At 41.6% G+C, this 22,466-nt stretch overlaps 2 protein-coding genes and 1 pseudogene across 2 annotated transcripts; 1 reads left to right on the top strand and 2 right to left on the bottom strand.

Moving 5' to 3' along the window:
- Positions 1 to 936: 936 nt before the first annotated feature.
- Positions 937 to 10,961, bottom strand: LOC110493515 (stromal membrane-associated protein 1). Its single transcript, XM_021567828.3, has 10 exons — positions 9,892 to 10,961; positions 9,240 to 9,373; positions 8,895 to 8,980; positions 8,695 to 8,770; positions 8,190 to 8,258; positions 7,020 to 7,095; positions 6,465 to 6,592; positions 5,917 to 6,142; positions 2,097 to 2,458; positions 937 to 1,824 (listed from the first exon to the last, which is right to left on the bottom strand). Exons 1-10 carry the CDS (start codon positions 10,007 to 10,009, stop codon positions 1,690 to 1,692), a joined length of 1,410 nt encoding a protein of 469 aa, XP_021423503.3. The 5' UTR covers positions 10,010 to 10,961; the 3' UTR covers positions 937 to 1,689.
- On the bottom strand, positions 10,525 to 16,421 carry LOC110493516 (centromere protein K). The gene is made up of 11 exons (XM_021567829.3): positions 16,256 to 16,421; positions 15,655 to 15,687; positions 15,424 to 15,561; positions 15,263 to 15,319; positions 15,086 to 15,149; positions 14,922 to 14,968; positions 12,196 to 12,278; positions 11,998 to 12,096; positions 11,607 to 11,742; positions 11,362 to 11,415; positions 10,525 to 11,038 (listed from the first exon to the last, which is right to left on the bottom strand). The coding sequence occupies exons 1-11, from the start codon at positions 16,256 to 16,258 to the stop codon at positions 10,883 to 10,885; spliced, it is 870 nt and encodes a 289-aa protein (XP_021423504.3). The 5' UTR covers positions 16,259 to 16,421; the 3' UTR covers positions 10,525 to 10,882.
- Positions 16,422 to 18,950: 2,529 nt separating this feature from the next.
- Positions 18,951 to 20,685, top strand: LOC149975691 (uncharacterized; annotated as a pseudogene).
- Positions 20,686 to 22,466: the final 1,781 nt, after the last annotated feature.

The following is a 22,466-nucleotide window of genomic DNA, read 5'->3' as shown; positions in this document are numbered from 1 at the left end:
TATAAACAGATCGTTGGTTGAAAGTACGGCGGTCTGTAAATCATTTATTTGGAACTAACCAAATAAAGTGGGACCTGAAACTCTATTTCTGTTTAACAACTGTACATTTATTTCAGATACCGCTTTTCCTTAAAGATAATCTCAAATACTATTTAAAAATTAAACAAATGTAGGTTTCTGACATTAGCTGGTCTCGACTTCGGGTACGGTCTTGAGGCAGTTCTGAAAGGTAGTAGTAGCGGAGGGAGCTTCGATGGTACAGGGAGGGAGAAGCGTCAGTCGCGATAGACGGGCCCGGAGCTCTTTGTCGGGCACCTTCACCGTATCCTCCTCCTCGTGTGGATAATCAACAACCGAAGGTGTGGCCATTAGCAAAATGTTAATATGTCGTCCTCAAATACTTGTAATTGATAGTAGAATATCGAGTAAGCTAGGGTCAACACCCTCACTGTTTATGCACTCAAAAGAGATCGTGCTAAAACCATGTCCCGCGTTTTTCCTTACCTGGGAATTTGTTTATTCTTCCTAGCTCTCCAGTTCAGTGCTTCTTCATTCAGTTATTTTTCAGAAAACAATTAGTCAATCTTTTTTCCTTTACCATGTTGCACAATCAACAGCATTCTGTAAGATTTTTAGCCTACTTAAAAGGGAGCTCTTGGCTCTCCGTGTCTATAGTCCCTCTTATATGATACTATAGTGGTGTAGTGGTGTATTTAACCTGCCAGCTCTGCAAAGGATGGTTAAAGAATGATACCACCCTGACAATTGCATGTGTGTAGCCTAGCCCCACAAAAAAATAGATACATGGGGGAGTAGACATGTTTTAAATGCAAACTTCTGTCCCTTCTTAGGCGTTCTGGTAGAATTGACATTGAATGTTGTTAATGGCAAAATCTAGAACTCAGGAAGTCTAGAATCTAGAACACACAAGACACATTGGTTTATCATACTTTATTTTGTAGGGGAACCACAGGTAGTTTAAAATGTTATACAGAGCTGTACATAGGAGAGCAGTATTCACAGAAATGATAGCCATGTCTTCTCCTAAAGCTTAAATACTTTTCTTTAATTCTCTATAATAATTTTTATAATGATACAATAAAAGCGTGTGTAACTGGTCCTGCAGCTTTTTCGATATGTTGTCGATGATGTCTTTGTTGTTGTATTTGTTTACGTTGTTGTGGTTGTCATTTGTTTCTTTCCAAAAAAGGAAAATTAAAAGAGTTATGATATCCACAACATGTAACAGGCACTGACTGCCAGCCTGCATATGATGTATGTATGAGCACTCCCAATTTACTCACAAAAAAGAGACAGAAAGAGAGAGCGATGGATAGAAAGTGACAGAAAGAGAGATATGTGCCCCTTTGAATACTTCAGAAATGCTTCCTTCCTTCCTTCAAGTAATCACTGATCTGATTGGGTCGGTCAGACTAATAAGACGGTCACCTTGCTTTCACCTGTCCAATCACCAATGGATCTGTGATTACCTGAAAGAAACAAGGAAGGAAGGCTGCATCTCTTCAGTATGCGAACAGAGCCAGATAAGCTCGATGTTAGAGAGTGGTCAGTATCAATTGGAGAACGGGCATCAGTTCATAGTGAGGTTTCTGGGGGGGGTTGGATGTTGGATTTCGGACCCCCTGGTTGCGACCCCATCTGCCGCTGCCCTGACCCCCAGGGGGGGGGTCACTTCCAGAGCTGGTTGCTGAGGGTCTGCCCGGAGGGTGCGGCAGCCCAGCCTCCCATGGTGGAGGCAGGCTGACCGAAGGCCATGGCCCCCCCGGCACTGTTCAGACTCATCCCTGACATCTGCTGGTTCATCTGGGGAAGACAGTAGGAGAGATGAATAGTAAGGTGTCAGGGAAACACAACATTGCCTGATACTAAATCAAGCCCTGACCCCAATGCCTTTATATAGATCTGAGAAAATGTGATAGTTAGGTAATGTTACCATATTGCCATACCTAAGTCAACACCCAAAGACACTTATATTGTATTCTTATAAAACCATCTTATATTTCAAATGCAAAGTTCACTCCCAGGGGAAAATCCCCAATATGCCAAAGAACGTGACATCAAAAGAACTAACATACCTGTCCCATGTTCCAGTGGCCCTGCTGCCCAGGCTGGACGGCATACATCCCCTGCATGCCCTGAGCGGGCACCATACCCGCGGGCATTCCCCCCTGTGGTACCCCCATCATCCTCGGAGCCATGCCAACCATCCCGGCCGCGGGCGCTTGTCCCATGAAACCGTTGGGCATCGTCATGCCAACCATCATACCTGTGTTGGGTCCCATCATGGCAGCTCCGTTCTGAGCCATCATGGCACCCATGACGGTGGTGGGGGGCATGCCTGTGCCCATGCCAGGGAAGGCCTGGTAGCCAGCAGGGACCTGCTGCTGGGGGATGCCTACTGGAAACTGCATCTGGGCGGGGTTCATGTATATACCAGCTGGAAAGGAGAAAGACAGGAGAAATACAGTTAGAGTTTCTTTCAAAATATAATTTTCTTTTAGCCTTTATGACTGCTTGCCATAGATATACTGAGAGTGGGAAAGTGACTGAACAACTTGGTTGGTGACTTGCTTCTGTAGAAGTGTTTGCTATTTACCAGCATGTATTTATATAGCCCAGAGCCAGTTGGAGACCATTTCCAACCTCTGTGTTATTGGTTGGTGTGTGTGTGCATGCAAATGTGTGTCATGACCCTCCTGGTCAAGGATCCTCAAGGACACCTCACGTCAATCGTAAATCTTATGCAGCAGAGAACCCTCTCCTGCTGTTCAGTACCAACCAAAGGAATGCCTCTGTTCTCCAGATTATTTTTGCAGCCAAAACTATAACACCCAAAAAATGAATATTGGAACAATATTTCTAAGACAGGAATGTTAAGAATGGTCAGTGGGGATCTAAAAAATAATAATGTCATGTTGGTTTTCATTTCGTGATGTTTTTAAAAACTGTATGAACCAAATACTGTACCTTAGGAAGGAAACCACCCTTAACAGCCGAAGGGCTGTTAACCTTTTTGGGATAGGGGGCAGCATTTTCACTTTTGGATGAATAGCGTGCCCAGAGTGAACTGCCTCCTACTCTGTCCCAGATGCTAATATATGCATATTATTAGTAGTATTTGATAGAAAACACTCTGAAGTTTCTAAAACTGTTTGAATGATGTCTGTGAGTATAACAGAACTCATATGGCAGGCAAAAACCTGAGAAAAAAATCCAACCAGGAAGTGGGAAATCTGAGGTTTGTAGTTTTTCAACTCAGCCCCATTGAAGATACAGGGTGATATTAGTTATGTTTTACTTCAAGGCTTCCACTAGCTGTCAACAGTGTTTAGAACCTGTTTTGAGGATTCAACTCTAAAGGAGGGGCTCATAAGGGCTCTTTGAGTGAATGGTCTGGCACAGTGCCACAGCCTCGGTCTGGCCCGCTCACGTGAAAGGTAGCTACTTTCCACTTCATTTGTACAGACAAAGGAATTGTCCGGTTGGAACATAAATTAAGTTTTATGTTAAAAACATCCTAAAGATTGATTCCATACTTAGTTTGGCAGGTTTCTACGGGCTGTAACATAACTTTTTGAACTTTTTGTCCGACGTTCGGGCGCGACCTGAACGCGCTTTTGGATTAGTTTACTAAACGCCCTAACAAAATAACTGATGGACATTATCAAACAAATCAAACATTTATGGTGGATCTGGGATTCCTGGGAGTGCATTCTGATGAAGATCATCAAAGTTAGGTGAATATTTAAAATGCTATTTCTGAGTAATGTTGACAACTCAATATGGCAGGTATCTTTTTGGCTGCTTTGTTGTCTGAGTGCTGTACTCAGATTATTGCATGGTTTGCTTTCTCCATAAATTGTTTTGAAATATGACACAGCAGTTGCATTAAGGAGAAGTTTATCTAAAGTCCCATGTATAATAGTTGTATCTTTGTCAATGTTTATTATGAGTATTTCTGTAAATTGATGTGGCTCTCTGCACAATCACCGCATGTTTTAGAACTACTGAATGTAAACTCAGATTTTTTTATATAAATATGAACTTCATCAAACATACATGTATTGTGTAACATGAAGTCCTATGAGTGTCATCTGATGAAGATCAAAGGTTAGTGATTCCTTTTATCTCTATTTCTGCTTTTTGTGACTCCTCTCTTTGGCTGGAAAAATGGCTGTGTTTTTCTGTGGCTTGGTGGTGACCTAACATAATCACTTGTGGTGCTTTCACTGTAAATCCTTTTTGAAATCAGACACTGTGGCTGGATTAACGAGAAGTTTATCTTTAAAATGGTGTAAAATACTTGTATGCTTGAGGAATTTTAATTATGCGATTTTTGAATTTGGCGCCCTGCACTTTCACTGGCTGTTGCGGGTTCCTAGACAATCCTAGACAGGTTAAGTTTGCATCCAATATGATGTTAATACAATATGAAAAACGATTACTCTTTTTTTGTTAAGATAGGAATGTGATGTTAGTTTTCTAACGAGATCATACTTTTCATGTCCGTTGCACATTAACTAAGCCACACCCTGAATGAGGTCAGACAAACGTGTCAGTGTGATGGAACTTCCCTTTCCAACCAGAGTGCTTAAAAGGACTCGCTAAAAACTAACATATTCAGACCAGCAGACATGAAGCGTGAGCTAAACATTACAAATGGCTGGAAACACTGAAACTCAACATGAGTTGAAGAAGATAAACTCACTAGACCAAAACATTGACAGTCTGCAACTGTGCATGTAAAAGGATCTAGAACTTTGACTATCTACCAGAGAAAGGAAGGAGAGGATCCCATCTCAGACAATCATTGGTGCATTTGAAGATCAGTTCAGAAGAAACACACCACTCCAAGCCAGGACAACTAGAAGGATATTGTGAAATCTGGTGGACAATCAAAGCCTTACACCCATCAAGCCATTCCCCATAGAAGGATTGATTGGTTTCAACAGAGAGACAATGAACAAAGACATCTAACTTACACGTAAATACATTGCATTTCTTACCCAAATGGGCAGCAGTTCGTGTACAAGGTATAGGATTAATGTGAGAACAGTCCTAGAATGTATCCACAATAAATGTCCCTTTCTCTATCCCTCTCTTTTCCACCCCCTCTCCAATGTGTAACAAGCCATCATATCTTGTCAGTCCACTAGAGACTTTTGTCTCGTGTAAATGTGTATTCTGTGTTATTATTTAGCTAGTTAGTAAATAAATAATTAAATACATTTGTGTAGAACTGAATAATCAGAAAAGGCTGCGGTTCTTACGGATTTGAGAAGTCTGCGATGTTCAGAATGAGACTGATATGAGGTAGTGATTAATAAATTACTGTTATCGATATATCTTGTATATTTCTTCTAGAGTTTAATTCGGTAGACTCATTAAACAACTTCTTCCGTGGTGCCCCAAATTCCTAAGGCGTTAATTGTTACATGATTCATTTAAATCGAGTAACAATTAAACATAGTTGATTCGATAAATAACATTCATCACATTAATCAAAGTCACATCACGATGTGTGCACATGTCCATGCTTATTTATGACAAGGCTCTACAGTGCAACAATTTTACTCGCATATGCGCCTAAATATTTAGTTGTACGACCTGGGATTTTAATTAAGAACCACAAGTGCTGATGATAATTGTTGAAATGATTACTTCACTGTACTGCAGCCCTGGAGTGCCATGGTGGATACACTGAGTGCAGATTCATGACCGCCATGCTTGCACCATTATTACAAAGAAAACGTCTTGTTACCTCAAATATTTGTCATTGTGCTCCTACATTTCTTTGGGTGCTGCTACACGTGCTCCTTGTAAAAAAAGGTCAGTGTAGAGCCCTGCATGAGTGTACATACTGTGCATGTGTCTTGTGTCTGTACTTCTCCTTACCAGGCTGGGCCTGCTGGTGCTGGGGCATCTGAGGCATACTGGTGTTCCCATACAGGGACAGGATGGAGTCCTTGGAGAGGGGTTTCTTGGCCCCGGTGTCCTCCCCCTTAATTCCCCCTCCACCACCAGTCTCACTGAACAGGTCCAGGTCTCCCTGGGCAGAGCCCGAGGATGGGGTTGCTGCTGGGGGTTGTGTTGGGGTGCTGGCTGGGGTACTGGAGATAGCCTGGAAGAAGGAAGCAAAAACTGTAAGAACGACGTAAGAAAAGTCACTAACCCTATTCAGTGTGTTGAGTCTCTTGCTCTTCAAACGTCTCTCACGCTAGCATGCATTGGCCTGCATGGATGTGTGTGAGACAATGGGTAAACTGCAAATTACTCACTGCATTGCAAGCACAATGCTCCACCAACTGAGCCATCGTTCAGATGTAGATGTACAAGGTAATATGTGTGCATGTAAATATAGAAGTTCAGTATGCGTCTTTATGTTTGTGGGGCTGCGTGTCTCCCTGGACCAGGGAAGTGGTGAGGTCATCAGATTGTGTTACCTGAGAGAACTGAGCAGCAGCATTAGATGAGGGGAGGGGGTTGGACACCATGGGGCCAAAGATATCCAAGTCGCTGCTTGCTGTGCTAGCAGCACTACCATTGTTAGCAGGGGCAGGTGTTGGAGCATCTAGAGAGATGGGGGAGACAGAGAGAGCAACATAGAAGGGTTAAAACAGATGTGTAAAACAGGTTATACAGGGGAGGAAAAAATGTACATAAGATCAATGTGTGTATTGTTCAGGACTGAGCATTTCTGAATAACTGACTGGTTTAGTACATTTTACATTTGAGTCATTTAGCAGACGCTCTTATCCAGAGGGACATACAGGAGCAATTAGGGTTAAGTGCCTTGCTCAAGGGCACATCGACAAATTTCACCTAGTTAGCTCTTAACTGCTAGGCTACCACCCATGGCCGTATGCATCAAGGCAAAGCAGGGTCACATTCAATAGGCACAAAACGAAAGAAAACGGGATGAAACTAGGAAGGACTATCTGAACTTGTCCAATAAGAAACTCATTTTCGTTTTGGAAAACTGACTGGTTTAATCTTACCAAGGCCAAGTAGGTTGACGGGAGGTTCTGCTGTCTTCACAGGACTGGCTTTGGGGGCTTGCCGGGTCTCTTCCCTCTTCAATGGTTGAGTCCAAGAGAAAAGGCATAATGATTGTGAAAAAATAATAATGTAGTCTTGGAAGCAATAATGAAGTTGATGTGTTAAGCTTCTTCCAGACTAACGGCTAAATATGCAGGGCTTCGGTTGAGCATAGGTTTAGTTCATAATGAAAGCAAAGATCCTGAGGAGGTGTACTTCAGATAAGACATGCAAGGGATATTTCAAACCCTCAGCAGTCTTAGAGGTCAAAGGTTAGGTGCATCCTCAGCCTTGGGTTACTTGACCACATTCAATGCTTTGTCTAGGAACCAACATGCCGGGAGCTCGATGCCCAGCATTTTAACCCTAAACCCAAAGATGGTCTATTTTTAACCATGCCATCAATGTATCAACACACCACAACAAATTAGTTTGCTGGACATGGTGACCATAAACATTTGAAAATTGATGATTAGTTGTATTAAGTACTGGTATAATGCCAGACCTGTTAACTGTAATGTTTTTCATACAGTTTGCCATACTAGATTGTTAAAGGGCAATTCCACCACTTTTCAACCTCCTTTTCATTATCTCCAGCACAATACCAGTGTCGACGTGTGAAAACCATGCATTTCTTCTTTTTGTAGAAAAAAAAAAATGAAGTTAAAACGTTCTACATCAAAAACACCAGGAGATTGGTGACATAGGGAGCAAGAAAATACTCTCCCTCTGGCAAAAACAAATAAATCAGTATTTCTTGATTACAGGGCAGGATTTAAAATGTTACAAGAAAGCAATTTGATCTTTTTAACCACAGATCATAGAAACGCACCGTTTTCACATATGTAGACAATGGTATGGTGCTGGAAAATAAATATGAGTTTGAAAAGCGGCAGAATTGCCCTTTAAGTCTGCTCCCAGTAAACCACTAAAACCTGACCGCTATAGCATGAAGTGTCATGACTAGTGGAACTGTTATAAACAAAATACACATATCATTCTGACTGCAAATCTCAAAAGAAACGAACAGGGTGTACAGTGTGATTGCCGAAAAAAAGGAATATGGGTTGGGTTGAGACAGATATCTTATATAAGGAGTCTATAGATGTATCCATTCAAAACCACCGTACTTTGGCATTGTATGACAGCTTGGTTCCTCTATCAGTTTCCTTCTCTCTCTTGCTCTCCTTGTCTTTTGGCTGTAGAGGAATCATCATAAGAGGAAATTAGAAAGAAAGAAAATGGAGGAAGAGAGATAAAGGCCTAATCTCGTTTGAATAATGTTCCAAAATGGTTAGGACATATGCACAATAAAACAGTACCCCAGCAGCAACATAACCACCTGTGAAAATACATGCTAGCAGCCAGTCATTGCGCTAATGCTAGTTAGCATTAGCTAGTGAAACCACCCCCACTTCCTTCATACCGGACCCAGAGACATACAAATGGTATCCAATAGTTCATTTGACTTTAGGGAAATACATAAAGGGCCTCATTGCCATAACCCCCAGTATCACTTTAACCTAACACATAACAAGCAACACTTTGGAGAGTCTACATACAAATAAGACAGTAACACATTCTAGTACTATCCGCGAACCAGTTTGAGTGTGGCATCAGAGGTGAGATACATACGCTGTGTCCATTGGTCACATTTTTGCTGTAGTATTTCTTCTTCTCATACTTGTCCCTGATGAAGAACTCCACTGCTCTGGGGTCAGGGGTTAAGGGGGAAAAAGGTAGCAATATTATAAAGGGGCAAGTACTTGTGTTATGGGAAGCTTTTTGGGAACTGCAGTGTGTCAGTGTGAGTGTGTGTGTGGTTGTAAGGATACTGGTCTGTCTGAGGCCTTCTGTAGCTGTCTGGAAGGTTGGCCTCATAAAGCTGCCTGGACTTGGAGTTGCCCATATCTACTATGCTCTGTTAGAGAAGAGAAGGAGAGATGGGGAGAAAGAGGGTGGGAGAAAGAGAGAAAGAGGAGCACAGGAGAGAAAGAGGGGTGGAGGGTGGATAGTGAAACAGCAGGGGGGACATGATAAGTATGGGTTAAAAAAGTGGCAACTTTGTATTCAACCAGTAGGATATACAAGAAAGAGAGGTGTCTGTGTCAATAAACATAGGTGAATACATGACACTTCTAATTTAGGAATATTGTAAATCCTGGACATTGGCTAATTACCTGTATTTGTGCTGCTGTCCATTGGTCCAGATTGACAGATTTGACCCGTGATATGTGAACCCCAAGGTTCCTGTGGATGCCAGCACATCGGATACAGATAAACACTCCCAGGTTCCATGATGCCCATCTTGGACCTGGCAGGCAGAGACAGGGTCGTACTCATTAGTGCATCGGTTTCAGTCTGTTCTCTTCTGTTAGGTGTCTAATGAACACGGCCCAGGTAAGGGAAGATTCAACTTATCAAAACATGTCTGTACCTGTGGTGCAGGTGTCACAATAGGACTTCAGATAGGCAGGCCTTCCCTGTGCATTCTTTTAGAGTGACATGTTTTGACATTTAGGGATAGTTTCCCAGTGGTGACTTTCATGGTGCAGGGGTGTCGAAACTTGCATTTACTTGTATGACTAAAGTTTGGATCATGGTTCAAGGTGCGGTGGGAGACAAAATGCTACCTAGCATAACTATGCTATAGCCTAGAAGCTACCGGATAAATGCTAAAGAGGAAGGAAGGTGTCAGCAGACTAGCTGCTACTTACAGTTAGCATAGCTAGCTAACAACTCAATCGGAGTCTGGCTGGACGAATAACTGAAACGGTTACATAACATCAAATGACATCATTTAACGAAGTTCACATTGTGTTATATAGTTACCTTTCGCCTCACAATCGGCGCAGTATTTGTTGTCGTCCTCTCTCAGCATTTTGGACAGAATGGCCTGATGCTGCTCGTTGAGTTTCAGGGCCTTCTCTCTCTCTGATCGGGTCGTCATCTTTGCTGATGTTCTATTTGTTCTTTCAATTAAACTGTTTTCTACCTTGAATGTTCGTGAATTTTTTTAACTTTATGATTTAAGACCATAATCAGACAAATGAACGAACGCCTTCGAGAGAAGTGTAAAAACACCCGGAACCGAAATTTGCTCTCCGCCCACAAGAATTTGCGGGAGGCGGGTGGACATACCTAAACGGCTCCCGGGATTGGATGCTGGAGATGACGTATTCTGCTGACGCATGTCAGGGCTTCTTGACAATTTGTTTGTGTGCATTTTTCAACGTTTAATAACGTGTTGTAGGTTATCGGTCCTTGAATTTCTGTAGGTATTTGCAAAAAATATTATAAAATTTCTTATTTACTCGAGTTTAAATTGACTGCTGTGAATCATGTACTGATGTATCAAGATGTTTTCTGTTCTTTGGATTAGAACAAAGTGCTACAGTGAATGACGAATGTCTATTTTTTGTTATGATTTTTTATTTTGTTAAGAACAAATCTGGCATACATTGATAAATTGTTATGTATATATTTCCATGTAAGGTTTCACCAAAGTATGCAAATTGTGTTGCAGTAGCCAGAGAGCAACATGCATAGATATTTAACATGTAAAAAAAAAATTCAAAAAGGTTAACCAATTATGAAACATACAGGAAATAACATTATAAACCAGTGACCTATCAAGCCACTATCTCAATACATACTCATGATATTACCATACACCTAGCCTAGTCCCAGATCTGTTTGTACTGTATAACCAACGCTTATAATCGATGGCATGACAATGAGACGGCAAGACAGCACAAACATCTGGGACCAGGCTGCTACACACGCTGACAAAACTAGAACCAAGATGTCTGACCAGTTACTGTTAATAAAAGGTTTCCAGGCGGATCTTGAAACAGTCCTCTGGGTGTCTCTGTGCAATGCCGTGGCGCAGCAGCATCTCTGTGTACGGGGGCCAGAACGTCTCGTCTATCGATATGTAGGGATCGTGAGGCGTCTCCAGAGTCGTGTTCATCAGCAGCTGCACATTTTAACAATGGAAGATAAGGTTTAAGATAAGGGTTTAAGGTTATTACTTATGTTGTTGTTCAATTGGAGCAAGAGGTGAGTAGGGATGTTTTTAGGTCGTTGTTTAGGTTTGTTGTTCTGTGATCAAGTTGATCTACATTACAAAGATGTGAGGGTAATGTAAGTAAAATATAGTCATAGGGTCATAAAAAGCTAGACTATAAAGCTGCTACTGGTTCAAGCATGTAGTAATAAAGTAATACAAAATTACAAAATTGAACCAGAGCACCGGGTTGAATAAGAAAAAACAAACAATGCATGCGAACAGAGACTTACCTCCAGGATTTCATTGAGTGAAATTAGATTCTCGTTCAGCTCTTGAGGAATGTTCTGAAAACAAAAATGATAGCATCTAGGCTGGTCCCAGATCTGTTTGTGCTCTCTTGCCCAACAAAACACAAAAGTTAGCTACACAGCACAAACAGATCTGAGACCAAGCTAGATGCAACCGTAAAAAACTATGTGTGACCATTGAGGAACCCCTCCATCAGAGCCACATAATACATCACTAAGACTGCCACCTTTTTCTTCTTGTCAGCGTTGGTCTCCTGTGTAGGAAGTGGGAAGTGTTCCGCCAGTACGTCTGCCAGGGTCTCCATCAGTCTGTTCTGGTAATCCTTCATCTTCTGGATCTTCTTCTTGGTGTCCTGCAACACACTGAACAGCAGCAGCAATACTTCCATATTAAACTCAGGATAGTTGTCAATGTGTTGGTTTGTGTGTCATTTTCTATTATTCAGGATCATATTCATTAGGCAGGAAACCGAAGAAATCGCTACAAAACATAGTGAAACGGCGAGGTACAATCTGAACTTGTTCAATAAAAAATAAAAACATTTGTTTTTGTTAAGCCTTGTAAAAACTTAATTTACAGTGTGCCCTAACAAACATGACCCAGTTGTTGTACCTTACCTGTGTTCAGATAACCTTTCGTTTTCCAGTCGCTGTTTGACCACATGTTCAGTGCCTGCCCTCAACACTTCCTTCTTTTCCTCCAACCACTTCTGTTCACTGAAACAGGAACACAGATGTATACTGTGAAATCTACTGTCTCCATGTCAACATTCAAAGGGTTGGAGATTTAGAATAACAATCACATTCAAAGAAAACCTTTTTAAAGTCTCTCTCAGTGTGTCTCTCTTGGCTTGTGAGCAAGAGAGGACCAACTCCAGTTGTGAATTCAGCTTCTGTAACTGTGGAAGTAGTTGAGAAAAGCTTTTTTTAAATAAATGTGTTATACATGAATATGGCTACTTTTCATAAGCATAAGGCTCTGTATAACTATAAAATAGCTGATATCTGAAATGTCTGCAGAACCAGTGAAATGTTTAGACACACTGACTCAAGTTTATTTTAAAGTTTTTACTATTTTCTACAATGTAGAATTAGTGAAGGCATCAAAACTATGAAATAGCACATGTGGAATCATGTGGTAAGCAAAAAAAAAAGTGTTAAACAAATCAAAATATATTTTAATATTTGAGATTCTTCAAAGTAGCCACCCTTTGTCTTGACAGCTTTGCACACTTTTGGCATTCTCTCAAAAAGCTTCATGAGGTAGTCACCTGGAATGCATTTCAATTAACAGGTGTGGCTTGTTAAAAAGTTAATTTGTGGAATTTCTTTCCTTCTTAATGCGTTTGAAGAACATGGCTGAGGGTTTACATTATCCCAACCAATTGAGCTATTTTGTTAGTTGTTTTTTTATAACTTATTTTATTTTAACTTATTTTGTACATAATGTTGCTGCTGCCGTCTGTTAAGACCAAAAATAACTTCTGGACATCAGAACAGCGATTACTCAGCGCGGACCGGAATAAACTTTTTCCTTTAACGAGTCCGACAAGAAGAATATACTGCTTCACTGGAACAGATCCCTGTAATTTGCTTGAAGAAATGACAGGAAAAGGGGCCGCAGATCAGGCAGTCTTCTGAGAATTCGTAGGTGAGCGAGTAAACTCCCACTGCCATCCGTTCTTTTTGCTAACGTGCAATCATTGGAAAAATAAAATTGATGACCTACGATTAAGATTATCCTGCCAACGGACATTAACTGTAATATCTTATGTTTCACCGAGACGTGACTGAACGATGATACAGATAATATAGAGCTGGCGGGATTTTCCATGCACCGGCATAACAGAGAAAGACGAGGGGTGGGGGTGTGTCTATTTGTCAATAACAGCTGGTTAAGTCTTGAGGTATTACTCGCCTGAGGTAGAGTACCTTATAAGCTGTAGACCACTATCAACCAAGAGTTCCCATCTATATTATTCGTAGCCGTCTATTTATCACCACATAACGAAGCTGGCACTACGATGGCATTGAGGAGTACACCACCTCAGTCACTGGCTTCATCAATAAGTGCATTGACGACATCGTCCCCAGTGACCGTACGCACATATCCCAACCAGAAGCCATGGATTACAGGCAACATCCACATCGAGCTAAAGGCTAGAGCTGAGCTGGCGCTGGAAAACCAGACGCGAGCTGCCCAGTGACGCGAGCCTACCAGACGAGCTAAATGCCTTTATGCTCACTTTGAGGCAAGCAACACCGAAGCATGCACAAGAGCACCAGCTGGACTGGATCTCGGTAGCCGATGTGAACAAAACCTTTAAAAACAGGTCAACATTCACAAAGCCGCTGGGCCAGGCAGATTACCAGGACGTGAGTGCTACGGGTCGGTAGTAATTTAGGCAGGTTACCTTAGTGTTCTTGGGCACAGGCACTATGGTGGTCTCCTTAAAACATGTTGGTATTACAGACTCGGACAAGTAGAGGTTGAAAATGTCCGTGAAGACACTTGCCAGTTGGTCAGCGCATGCTCAGCGTACACATCCTGGTAATCCGCCTTGTGAATGTTGACCTGTTTAAAGGTCTTACTCACATCGGCTGCAGAGAGTGATCACACAGTCGCCCGGAACAGCTGATGCTCTCATGCATGTTTCAGTGTTACTTGCCTATAAGCAAGCATAGAAGTTATTTAGCTTGTCTGGTAGGCTCATGTCTCCGGGCAGCTTTTGGCTGTGCTTCCTTTTTGTAGTCTAATAGTTTGCAAGCCCTGCTACATCCGACGGGTTTCGGAGCCGGTGTAGTACAATTCGATCTTAGTCCTGTATTGATGCTTTGCCTGTTTGATGGTTTGTCGGAGGGCATAACGGGATTTCTTATAAGCTTCCAGGTTAGAGTCCCACTTTTTGAAAGCGGCAGCTCTACTTTAGCTCAGTGCGAATGTTGCCTGTAATCCATGGCTTCTGGTTGGGGTATGTACGTACAGTCACTGTGGGGACGACGTCCTCAATGCACTTATTGATAAAGCCATTGACTAATGTGGTGTACTCCTCAATATCATCGGAAGAATCCCGGAACATATTCCAGTCTGTGCTAGCAAAACAGAAGACCTGGCCTCCACAATCACCCAACCTCATTCCAATTGAGATGGTTTGGGATCAGTTGGACAGCAGAGGGAAGGAAAAGCAGCCAACAAGTGCTCAGCATATTTGGGAACTCCTTCAAGACTGTTGGAAAAGGATTACAGACTACCTCATGAAGCTTGTTGAGAAAATGGCAAGAGTATAATGCTGTCATCAAGGCAAAGGGTGGCTACTTTGAAGAATGTCAAATAACATTTTCTATTTGTTTAACACTTTATTTCATAGTTTTGATTTGTTCACATTCTACAATGTAGAAAATATTAAAAATAAAGAAAAACCCTTGAATGAGTAGGTGTCATGTTGACTGGTACTGTATATTAAAAAGGTAACTGCATCAAAATATGTATTTTTTATTTTCCAACAATAACTACTACTGTGGAAGGCAACATCCACATTTACCTCCTCTGCTCCAACGACGAGTAACACCTCAGGATTTGTGGACAACACTATGGACAGAAAGTAAACCACATTCTGATGGTACATATCATGCTTAAGTCATACAGTATAAGTACAATCAATTAGTTATAAAGGAATGATATTCAGAGTAGAAACCAGACACTCACGTTCTGGCCGTCTTGTCTGCCACTGCTTCAGCTCAGCTGCTACAGCCGTCAATCTATTCACAGACTGTTGGACATATAACAGATATGCAGCAGATAAGGCAAGACAATGTAAAAAGTACATGCATCACACATACTAATGCTTTCATTCAGCTATAGGGAAATAGGGCCATCTCTGACCTGTTCTTGAGGGTTTTCATCCGAGTCTGGCTCTGCGAGAATGATCTCGTTCTGAAGCTGAAAAACAAACAGAATATTACATTTTAACATTAACACAATAACGTCACATCATCCAAATTTGTCTGTGCATGACCAAGCTGTCATCGTAAACAGATCAGTACCATCTCTAGCTGGGCAAACTGCTCTTCACACTCGTTAAACAGTTGTGCCTGTGCAGCTTCCGAGCACTCTGTGTAGAAAGGAATGGCAGGTGGTACTGGAGTATCCCGGACCTCTGACTCTGTGTCCAGTGGCTGTCCCTGTGACAAAAAATGTCAGAATTATTAGGACATGCATGTTTAATGGATAAATTACTGTAATTACAAAGGCTCAAATTTGGCTACCGTACTTACATTCTCCTGTTGCAACGTTACCTCGTTGGAACTCTGAAAACAAGGAATTCACAATATTGTTATCAACAAGTGGGTAACTACCGAGCTCTGGTCCACGCCCATGTATTGCATTGGATCTGCACTCTATAGCGTGGACCATTGAGTCTGGCGGAACATTTTAAAAAGTCGTTTGAATCATGTTTTGGAAAGAAAATACACCAGGCGCATACAAAGAAATGTTCGTCAGCACTCTACCAACATCTTTACTTTGGTGAGTTACTAAAATACCTTGAAGTCATACTAGCAAGTCAGATTAAGTTAGCTAGATTATTAAATTAGCCAGTTTCCTCATCAATTCCAGTGAAAATGTCAGACAAAGTATTTTTTTTAAACGTAAAAGCAGGAAGTAACGTTACTCTTGGACGAAACATTACAGCTCCTAGGTAGCTACCAAAACCTCAAAAACGAAAGTTAGCTAGCTAGCAAACGTTAGCAGTGGGTAAAGATGAGCATATCCGACTGAAAACAAGTTAACGTTATATCATTAACTTTACAAATAGGAGAACATTCATCAATTGGAAATCGACTGTTTTTCACTTTGTCAAACAACGTGTCCACCTACCATATTTGAAATAGTTAGCTGGCTTGCTTTTCTTAACGTATTCACTATATCATACAGCCACAGATAGATGAGATACAGCTGTCAACTTCACCGCTAGCTAGTTCCTTTTCAAAATACCGCCAGTATTGATGACGTACGTCTGGGCGGAAGTACTTCGTTTGAGAGCGTTAGGTCTGCGTACTGATACGCATTTCACTGAGAACCTTTCAGCAGGACACTAACCTGAAACACAAGGCCAAGTATACACTGGAGTTGCTTACCAAGATGACATTGAATGTTCCTGAGTGGCCTAGTTACAGTTTTGACTTAAATCAACAACCAATTTGACAGAGCTTGATACATTTATTAAAGAATAATGGGCAAATATTGTACAATCCAGGTGTGCAAAGCTCTTAGAGTTACCCAGGAAGAGTTACAGCTGTAATCGCTGCCAACGGTGATTCTAACATGTTTTGACTCAGGGGTTTGAATACTTATCTAATCAAGATGAGATGTTTTATTTTCCATTAAAAAACTTTTTTTTATTTTTAATATTCCACATTGACAGAGTATTTTGTTTAAATTGTTGACAAAAAAATGACAATTACATCCATTTTAATCCCACTTTGTAACACAACAAAATGTGAAATAAGTCAAGGGGTGTGAATACTTTCTGAAGGCACTACATGTGAGAATGTTGTTAATTGTGCCTTTTGGCAAACTCCAAGCGGGCTGTCATGTGCCTTTTACTGAGGGATGGCTTCTGTCTGGCAACCCTACCATAAAGGCCTGATTGATGTAGTGCTGCAGAGATGGTTGTCCTTCTGGAAGGTTCTCCCATCTCCACAGAGGAACTCTGGAGCTCTGTCAGAGTGACCATTGGGTTCCTGACCAAGGCCTTTCTCCCCCAATTGCTCAGTTTGGCTGGGCAGCCAGCTCTTGGAAGAGTCTTGGTGGTTCCAAATTTCTTCCGTTTAAGAATGATGAGGCCACCGTGTTCTTGGGGACTTTCAATACTGCAGACATTTTTTGGTACCCTTCCCCAGATCTGTGCCTCGACGCAATCGTGTCTCAGAGCACTACAGACAATTTCTTCAACCTCATGGATTGGTTTTTGCTCTGACATGCACTGACAAATGTGGGACCTGATATAGACAGGTGTGTGCCTTTCCAAATCATGTCCAATAAATTGATTTTACCACAGGTGGACTCCAGTCAAGTTGTAGAAACATCTCAAGGATGATCAATGGAAACAGGATGCACCTGAGTTCAATTTGGAGTCTCATAGCAAGGGGTCTGAAGATAAGTGAGGTATTTATAATTTATTTTAAATTTGCAAACATTTCTAAAAATGTGTTTTCACTTTGTTATTATGGGGTATTGTGTGTAGATTGATCAGGGGGAAATGAATTTAATACATTTTAGTATAAGGTGGTAACTTAACAAAATGTGGGAAAAGGGAATGGGTCTGAATACTTTCCGAATGCACTGTTTGTGTACATTGCGAGGTGAGGAAAAGCACGGGGAACGCATCTAGGTGCCACTTTTACGCATGTTTGCAGTAATGCATAAACATTCAATATTGGATGATCAATTTAAAACGAATCAATAAGGTATTCTTTGCATATTGTTTATGGCCAGAGTGTGTGGTCAACAGAATCTAATTTCCATTCCGATTCCAAACACTGCATAATGCCATTCTGTGTAAAGAATACCATCTCAATGCGACCGAGATTGTCACAATGCTGACCCATCACATGGAACTCCAAAACCCAAGAGAACTTCAGAAATGTCAAGAATTCAACTGTTCTTGATTGACAAACAATGAGAGAGACAGCATTATTATGGCAAGCTTTTCTTTCATCCTCCCTGAAGACAGACATTGTTCCATTAAGGAAACAAAGTCGATTCAGGTAGGAACAATTCAATTAATTTACATCTTGAAACTTCAATATTGATTGAATGTTGAATTATTAGTTGAAAGGAAATAAAAAAATAAAATGTAAGGTTAAGATGACTTGGGGCATTTGTTGTTAGTTACCAAGCAATGTAACCACGCTAAATTCATTTATAAGCTTATGCTATGTCCCAATTATCTCTCCTTTGTACCAAAGTGTGCATTTGTTCATTTCACTGATTTCAAAGGAAATTACTGGTATAATAAATATAGTTAGACTCCCACTAGCCCATGACTCCACCAATCCAATGTTTTAGATTTGTGGGAAGTAGTGAACAAGTTCACAATTCAGGAGAAATTAGATATAATTGGGACACACTTGTACTTTAATTTAGTGAAAAGGAGAATTTTCTTTGTTTATAATACAAAAAAAAATCTGTTTTGTTACCCTGTGTTACCATATTGTTTCTTTCAGGGTGGATCTCAATGGTGACCCAAATCAACATCCTTGACGGTCCAGAGTCAGAGAGTCGGAACGTCCATCAGAGCTTTCCAGAGTTACTTGGCGACCAGTACCACTATGCGAATGCCATTGACAGCTCTCTGCTCTGGACAGTTGGTTACGCCCCCTACATTCCCCCAGCTCTGAAAGGAAGAAGCTTCCCCTCTGTCGAGAGCTTCTTCCTGGATGAGTGGGAGCCACTGACACTCCTGCAGACTCCTCAGGTTCTGTCCACCAGTGTTTCCATCGAGGAAGACAACCTGATCCAGTCTGCTGCAGGCCTAGTGTCTCAGGTTCTGTCCACCAGTATTTCCATCATGGAGAATGACTTGATCCAGTCTGCTGCAGGCCTAGTGTCTCAGGTTCTGTCCACCAGTGTTGCCATCGTAGAGAATGACCTGATCCAGTCTGCTGCAGGCCTAGTGTCTCAGGTTCTGTCCACCAGTGTTTCCATCGTAGAGAATGACCTGATCCAGTCTGCTGCAGGCCTAGTGTCTCAGGTTCTGTCCACCAGTGTTGCCAACGTGGAGAATGACCTGATCCAGTCTGCTGCAGGCCTAGTGTCTCAGGTTCTGTCCACCAGTGTTTCCATCGTGGAGAATGACCTGATCCAGTCTGCTGCAGGCCTAGTGTCTCAGGTTCTGTCCACCAGTGTTTCCATCATGGAGAATGACCTGATCCAGTCTGCTGCAGGCCTAGTGTCTCAGGTTCTGTCCACTAATGTTGCCATCATGGAGAATGACTTGATCCAGTCTGCTGCAGGCCTAGTGTCTCAGGTTCTGTCCACCAGTGTTTCCATCGTGGAGAATGACCTGATCCAGTCTGCTGCAGGTCTAGTGTCTCAGGTTCTGTCCACCAGTGTTTCCATCGAGGAAGACAACCTGATCCAGTCTGCTGCAGGCCTAGTGTCTCAGGTTCTGTCCATCAGCATTTCCATCGTGGAGAATGACTTGATCCAGTCTGCTGCAGGCCTAGTATCTCAGGTTCTGTCCACCAGTGTTACCATCGTGGAGAATGACTTGATCCAGTCTGCTGCAGGCCTAGTGTCTCAGGTTCTGTCCATCAGCATTTCCATCGTGGAGAATGACCTGATCCAGTCTGCTGCAGGTCTAGTGTCTCAGGTTCTGTCCATCAGCATTTCCATCGTGGAGAATGACTTGATCCAGTTTGCTGCAGGTCTAGTGTCCCAGGAGCTGTCTACCAGTGTTGTCATCGTAGAGAATGACCTCATCCAGTCTGCTGCAGGCCTAGTGTCTCAGGTTCTGTCCATCAGCATTTCCATCGTGGAGAATGACCTGATCCAGTCTGCTGCAGGCCTAGTATCTCAGGTTCTGTCCATCAGCATTTCCATCGTGGAGAATGACTTGATCCAGTTTGCTGCAGGTCTAGTGTCCCAGGAGCTGTCTACCAGTGTTGTCATCGTAGAGAAAGACCTCATCCAGTCTGCTGCAGGCCTAGTGTCTCAGGATAATGACTCCCCCCGAGAGCCTCCAACCAACCTGAGGTCCTTGTGGCTGATGTCTCAACCAAGAGAATTAGACTCGTCATCACTATTTCTATGGTTGCAACCAAGAGTTGCTTTGTTGCTTTACATGAAGTTGATGCCAGTGCTACAAGCCTGGAGCAATCTGCTGAGAAAATGTCTACCTCTACCACTGATGTCAACGACATCTCAACTGCTGCTGCCAAGAAGAAGAAGAGGTGTGGATTATTCTCATCTCTCTGGAGAGCTCTCAGGGGGAAGAACAAGAAGCCTGGAAGTAATAACTCATACGGTTATACTCTGTTGTACTCTTATACTTATTATCTTATCAACTGTTTTGATACTGATATCCAGTGTTAATGACTTTTTATTTATTTTGTCTCTGTTTTCTATCTTTCCTTTCTTTAGGCTAAAGCAGCTTCCAAGGAGGACATCTAGGTGAGGACACTCACTGCTGAAGGCACCCACAATGATGCTTCTGTTTCTCCTCACCCCCCCCCCCCCCCCCCACAACCACCACCACGCCAACATATATATTTTTATAGTCAGTAAACTTTTTTGTGTTGCATTTGAATGTGTTTGGAATCTTAATTGAAACCACAAAACATCTCTAATGAGAGTCATTTTCATAGTCATGTTACAGATATGGATTTATCATCAAATGTCATAGAATACAACCACAGATGCAGGGGTTTAGCAGTTTAACATCAGTACGTATCAATTAATCACTGATTGGCTTTCAACTCAGAATTGAGAAAACTGAGGCAAAGATGGAAGAAAACTGTCTTTTTTTAGAAACATGTAAGTCGCTCTGGATTAAAGGGTCTGCTAAATCACTAAAATGTAAATGTGACAATGTGGAAAGATTGAAAACAACAATTTACATTCTGTTACAATATAACTACAATCACTTGTCAGCGCCATTTTTAAAATTATTATTACATGCATTCTTGCTCGTAACCTCTAGATGGAGTAGCAAGCAAAGTTTTTTTAGCGGTTGGATGTGAGGGCATGCTCATATTAGGAATTCCTGTAGGAGTTCCTACCCTAATCCATGAATAAGCATGCTATTTTTATATTTCATGAGTTGACTACGGCAGGGGGTCTCAAAGTGGGGTCTGCAGGGGGTCCATGGTCAGGCCAAATATAAATAATAATTAATTTTTAAGTAAATATTAGCAACATAGCTAAACAGATTCAACTAATTTTGGCCAAGGGATCTATGAAATTGGTTTAGAGGGTGTAATCCAATACAATGCAATATTATTCATATACAAATTACTTTATTAACCCTGGGCAACATGGGCCTGGGAGGCTCACAGGGATATTGGTATCCACAGTACACCAGCATTATATATTTTTCTACTAAATACTTATTGTATTTATTTATTTATTTATTTTTTTACATAAAAGCACTGTAATGTAAACTTTAAAACGGCATAATTTTCTCTCTGATAACAAGAGGGCCCGAGGTGCTTGAGACTTAGTTCATCCGGCCATGCCCTGCCAAAGTCATAGTAAAACTCCTTGTCTGCTTTTTTAAAAATTGTGTTCGGATTACAAGGGGATCCCTGATGAATTTTCTATCAGAAAAGGGATCCCCAGTCCCATAAAGTTTGAGTACCCCTGGTCTACGACCTTGAGAGCCTCCAACCAACCTGATTTCCATGTGGGTGATGCTTCAACCAATAGAAAGAGAATTAACATTACTGTTGATGCTACCATCCTGGATCAGTCTGCAGAGATGTCTACCTCTACCACTGATGACATCATAATGTCTTCACCTGACACCAAGCAGAAGAAAAATAGAACCAGATTCTTCACAGCTCTCCAGAGAGTTTTTAGAAGAAAGAACAAGAAAAATGTCAGTAATACTAATACTTTGTAATACTGTTAATCAATAAACTAGGTTGTTACTAATATCCCGGGCTAATGGCTATTTTCAGAGCTTTTTCTCTATTTTGCTACCTTTCCTTTTTCAGGCTAAAGTGGCTTCCATGACAGTGGGAAACATCCAGAAGGATGAGAACCCCACCTCTCGAGATGCTCACGGCTGCCGTTTCTCTTCTTTTCAGTTTGAATGTGTTCTATTTATCATTGAAATCACAGTCAATTTCAAAAGAGGGTCATACCGCGACTCTCTTCATTTATGAATCTCTAAATCCAGAACCAAACCAGGAACACAGGGGTTGCTTGACCTTTTTAGTCATAGACCTACGTTGATATCACAGTTACATTCTAACCCACAGTGATAACAATATTGTCAAGGGGAAAGTGAACAGTATAGACATACAGGTAACTGTCAAAATAAGGGAAACACCAACATAAAGTGTCTTAATAGGGTGTTGGG

This window comes from Oncorhynchus mykiss, chromosome 17 (genome assembly GCF_057628025.1).
Source record: "Oncorhynchus mykiss isolate SJ-2025 chromosome 17, ASM5762802v1, whole genome shotgun sequence".
Taxonomy (NCBI): Eukaryota; Metazoa; Chordata; class Actinopteri; order Salmoniformes; family Salmonidae; genus Oncorhynchus; species Oncorhynchus mykiss.
The sequence above is the reverse complement of the archived record's forward strand: the minus strand, read 5'-3'. Positions and strand labels throughout refer to the sequence as shown.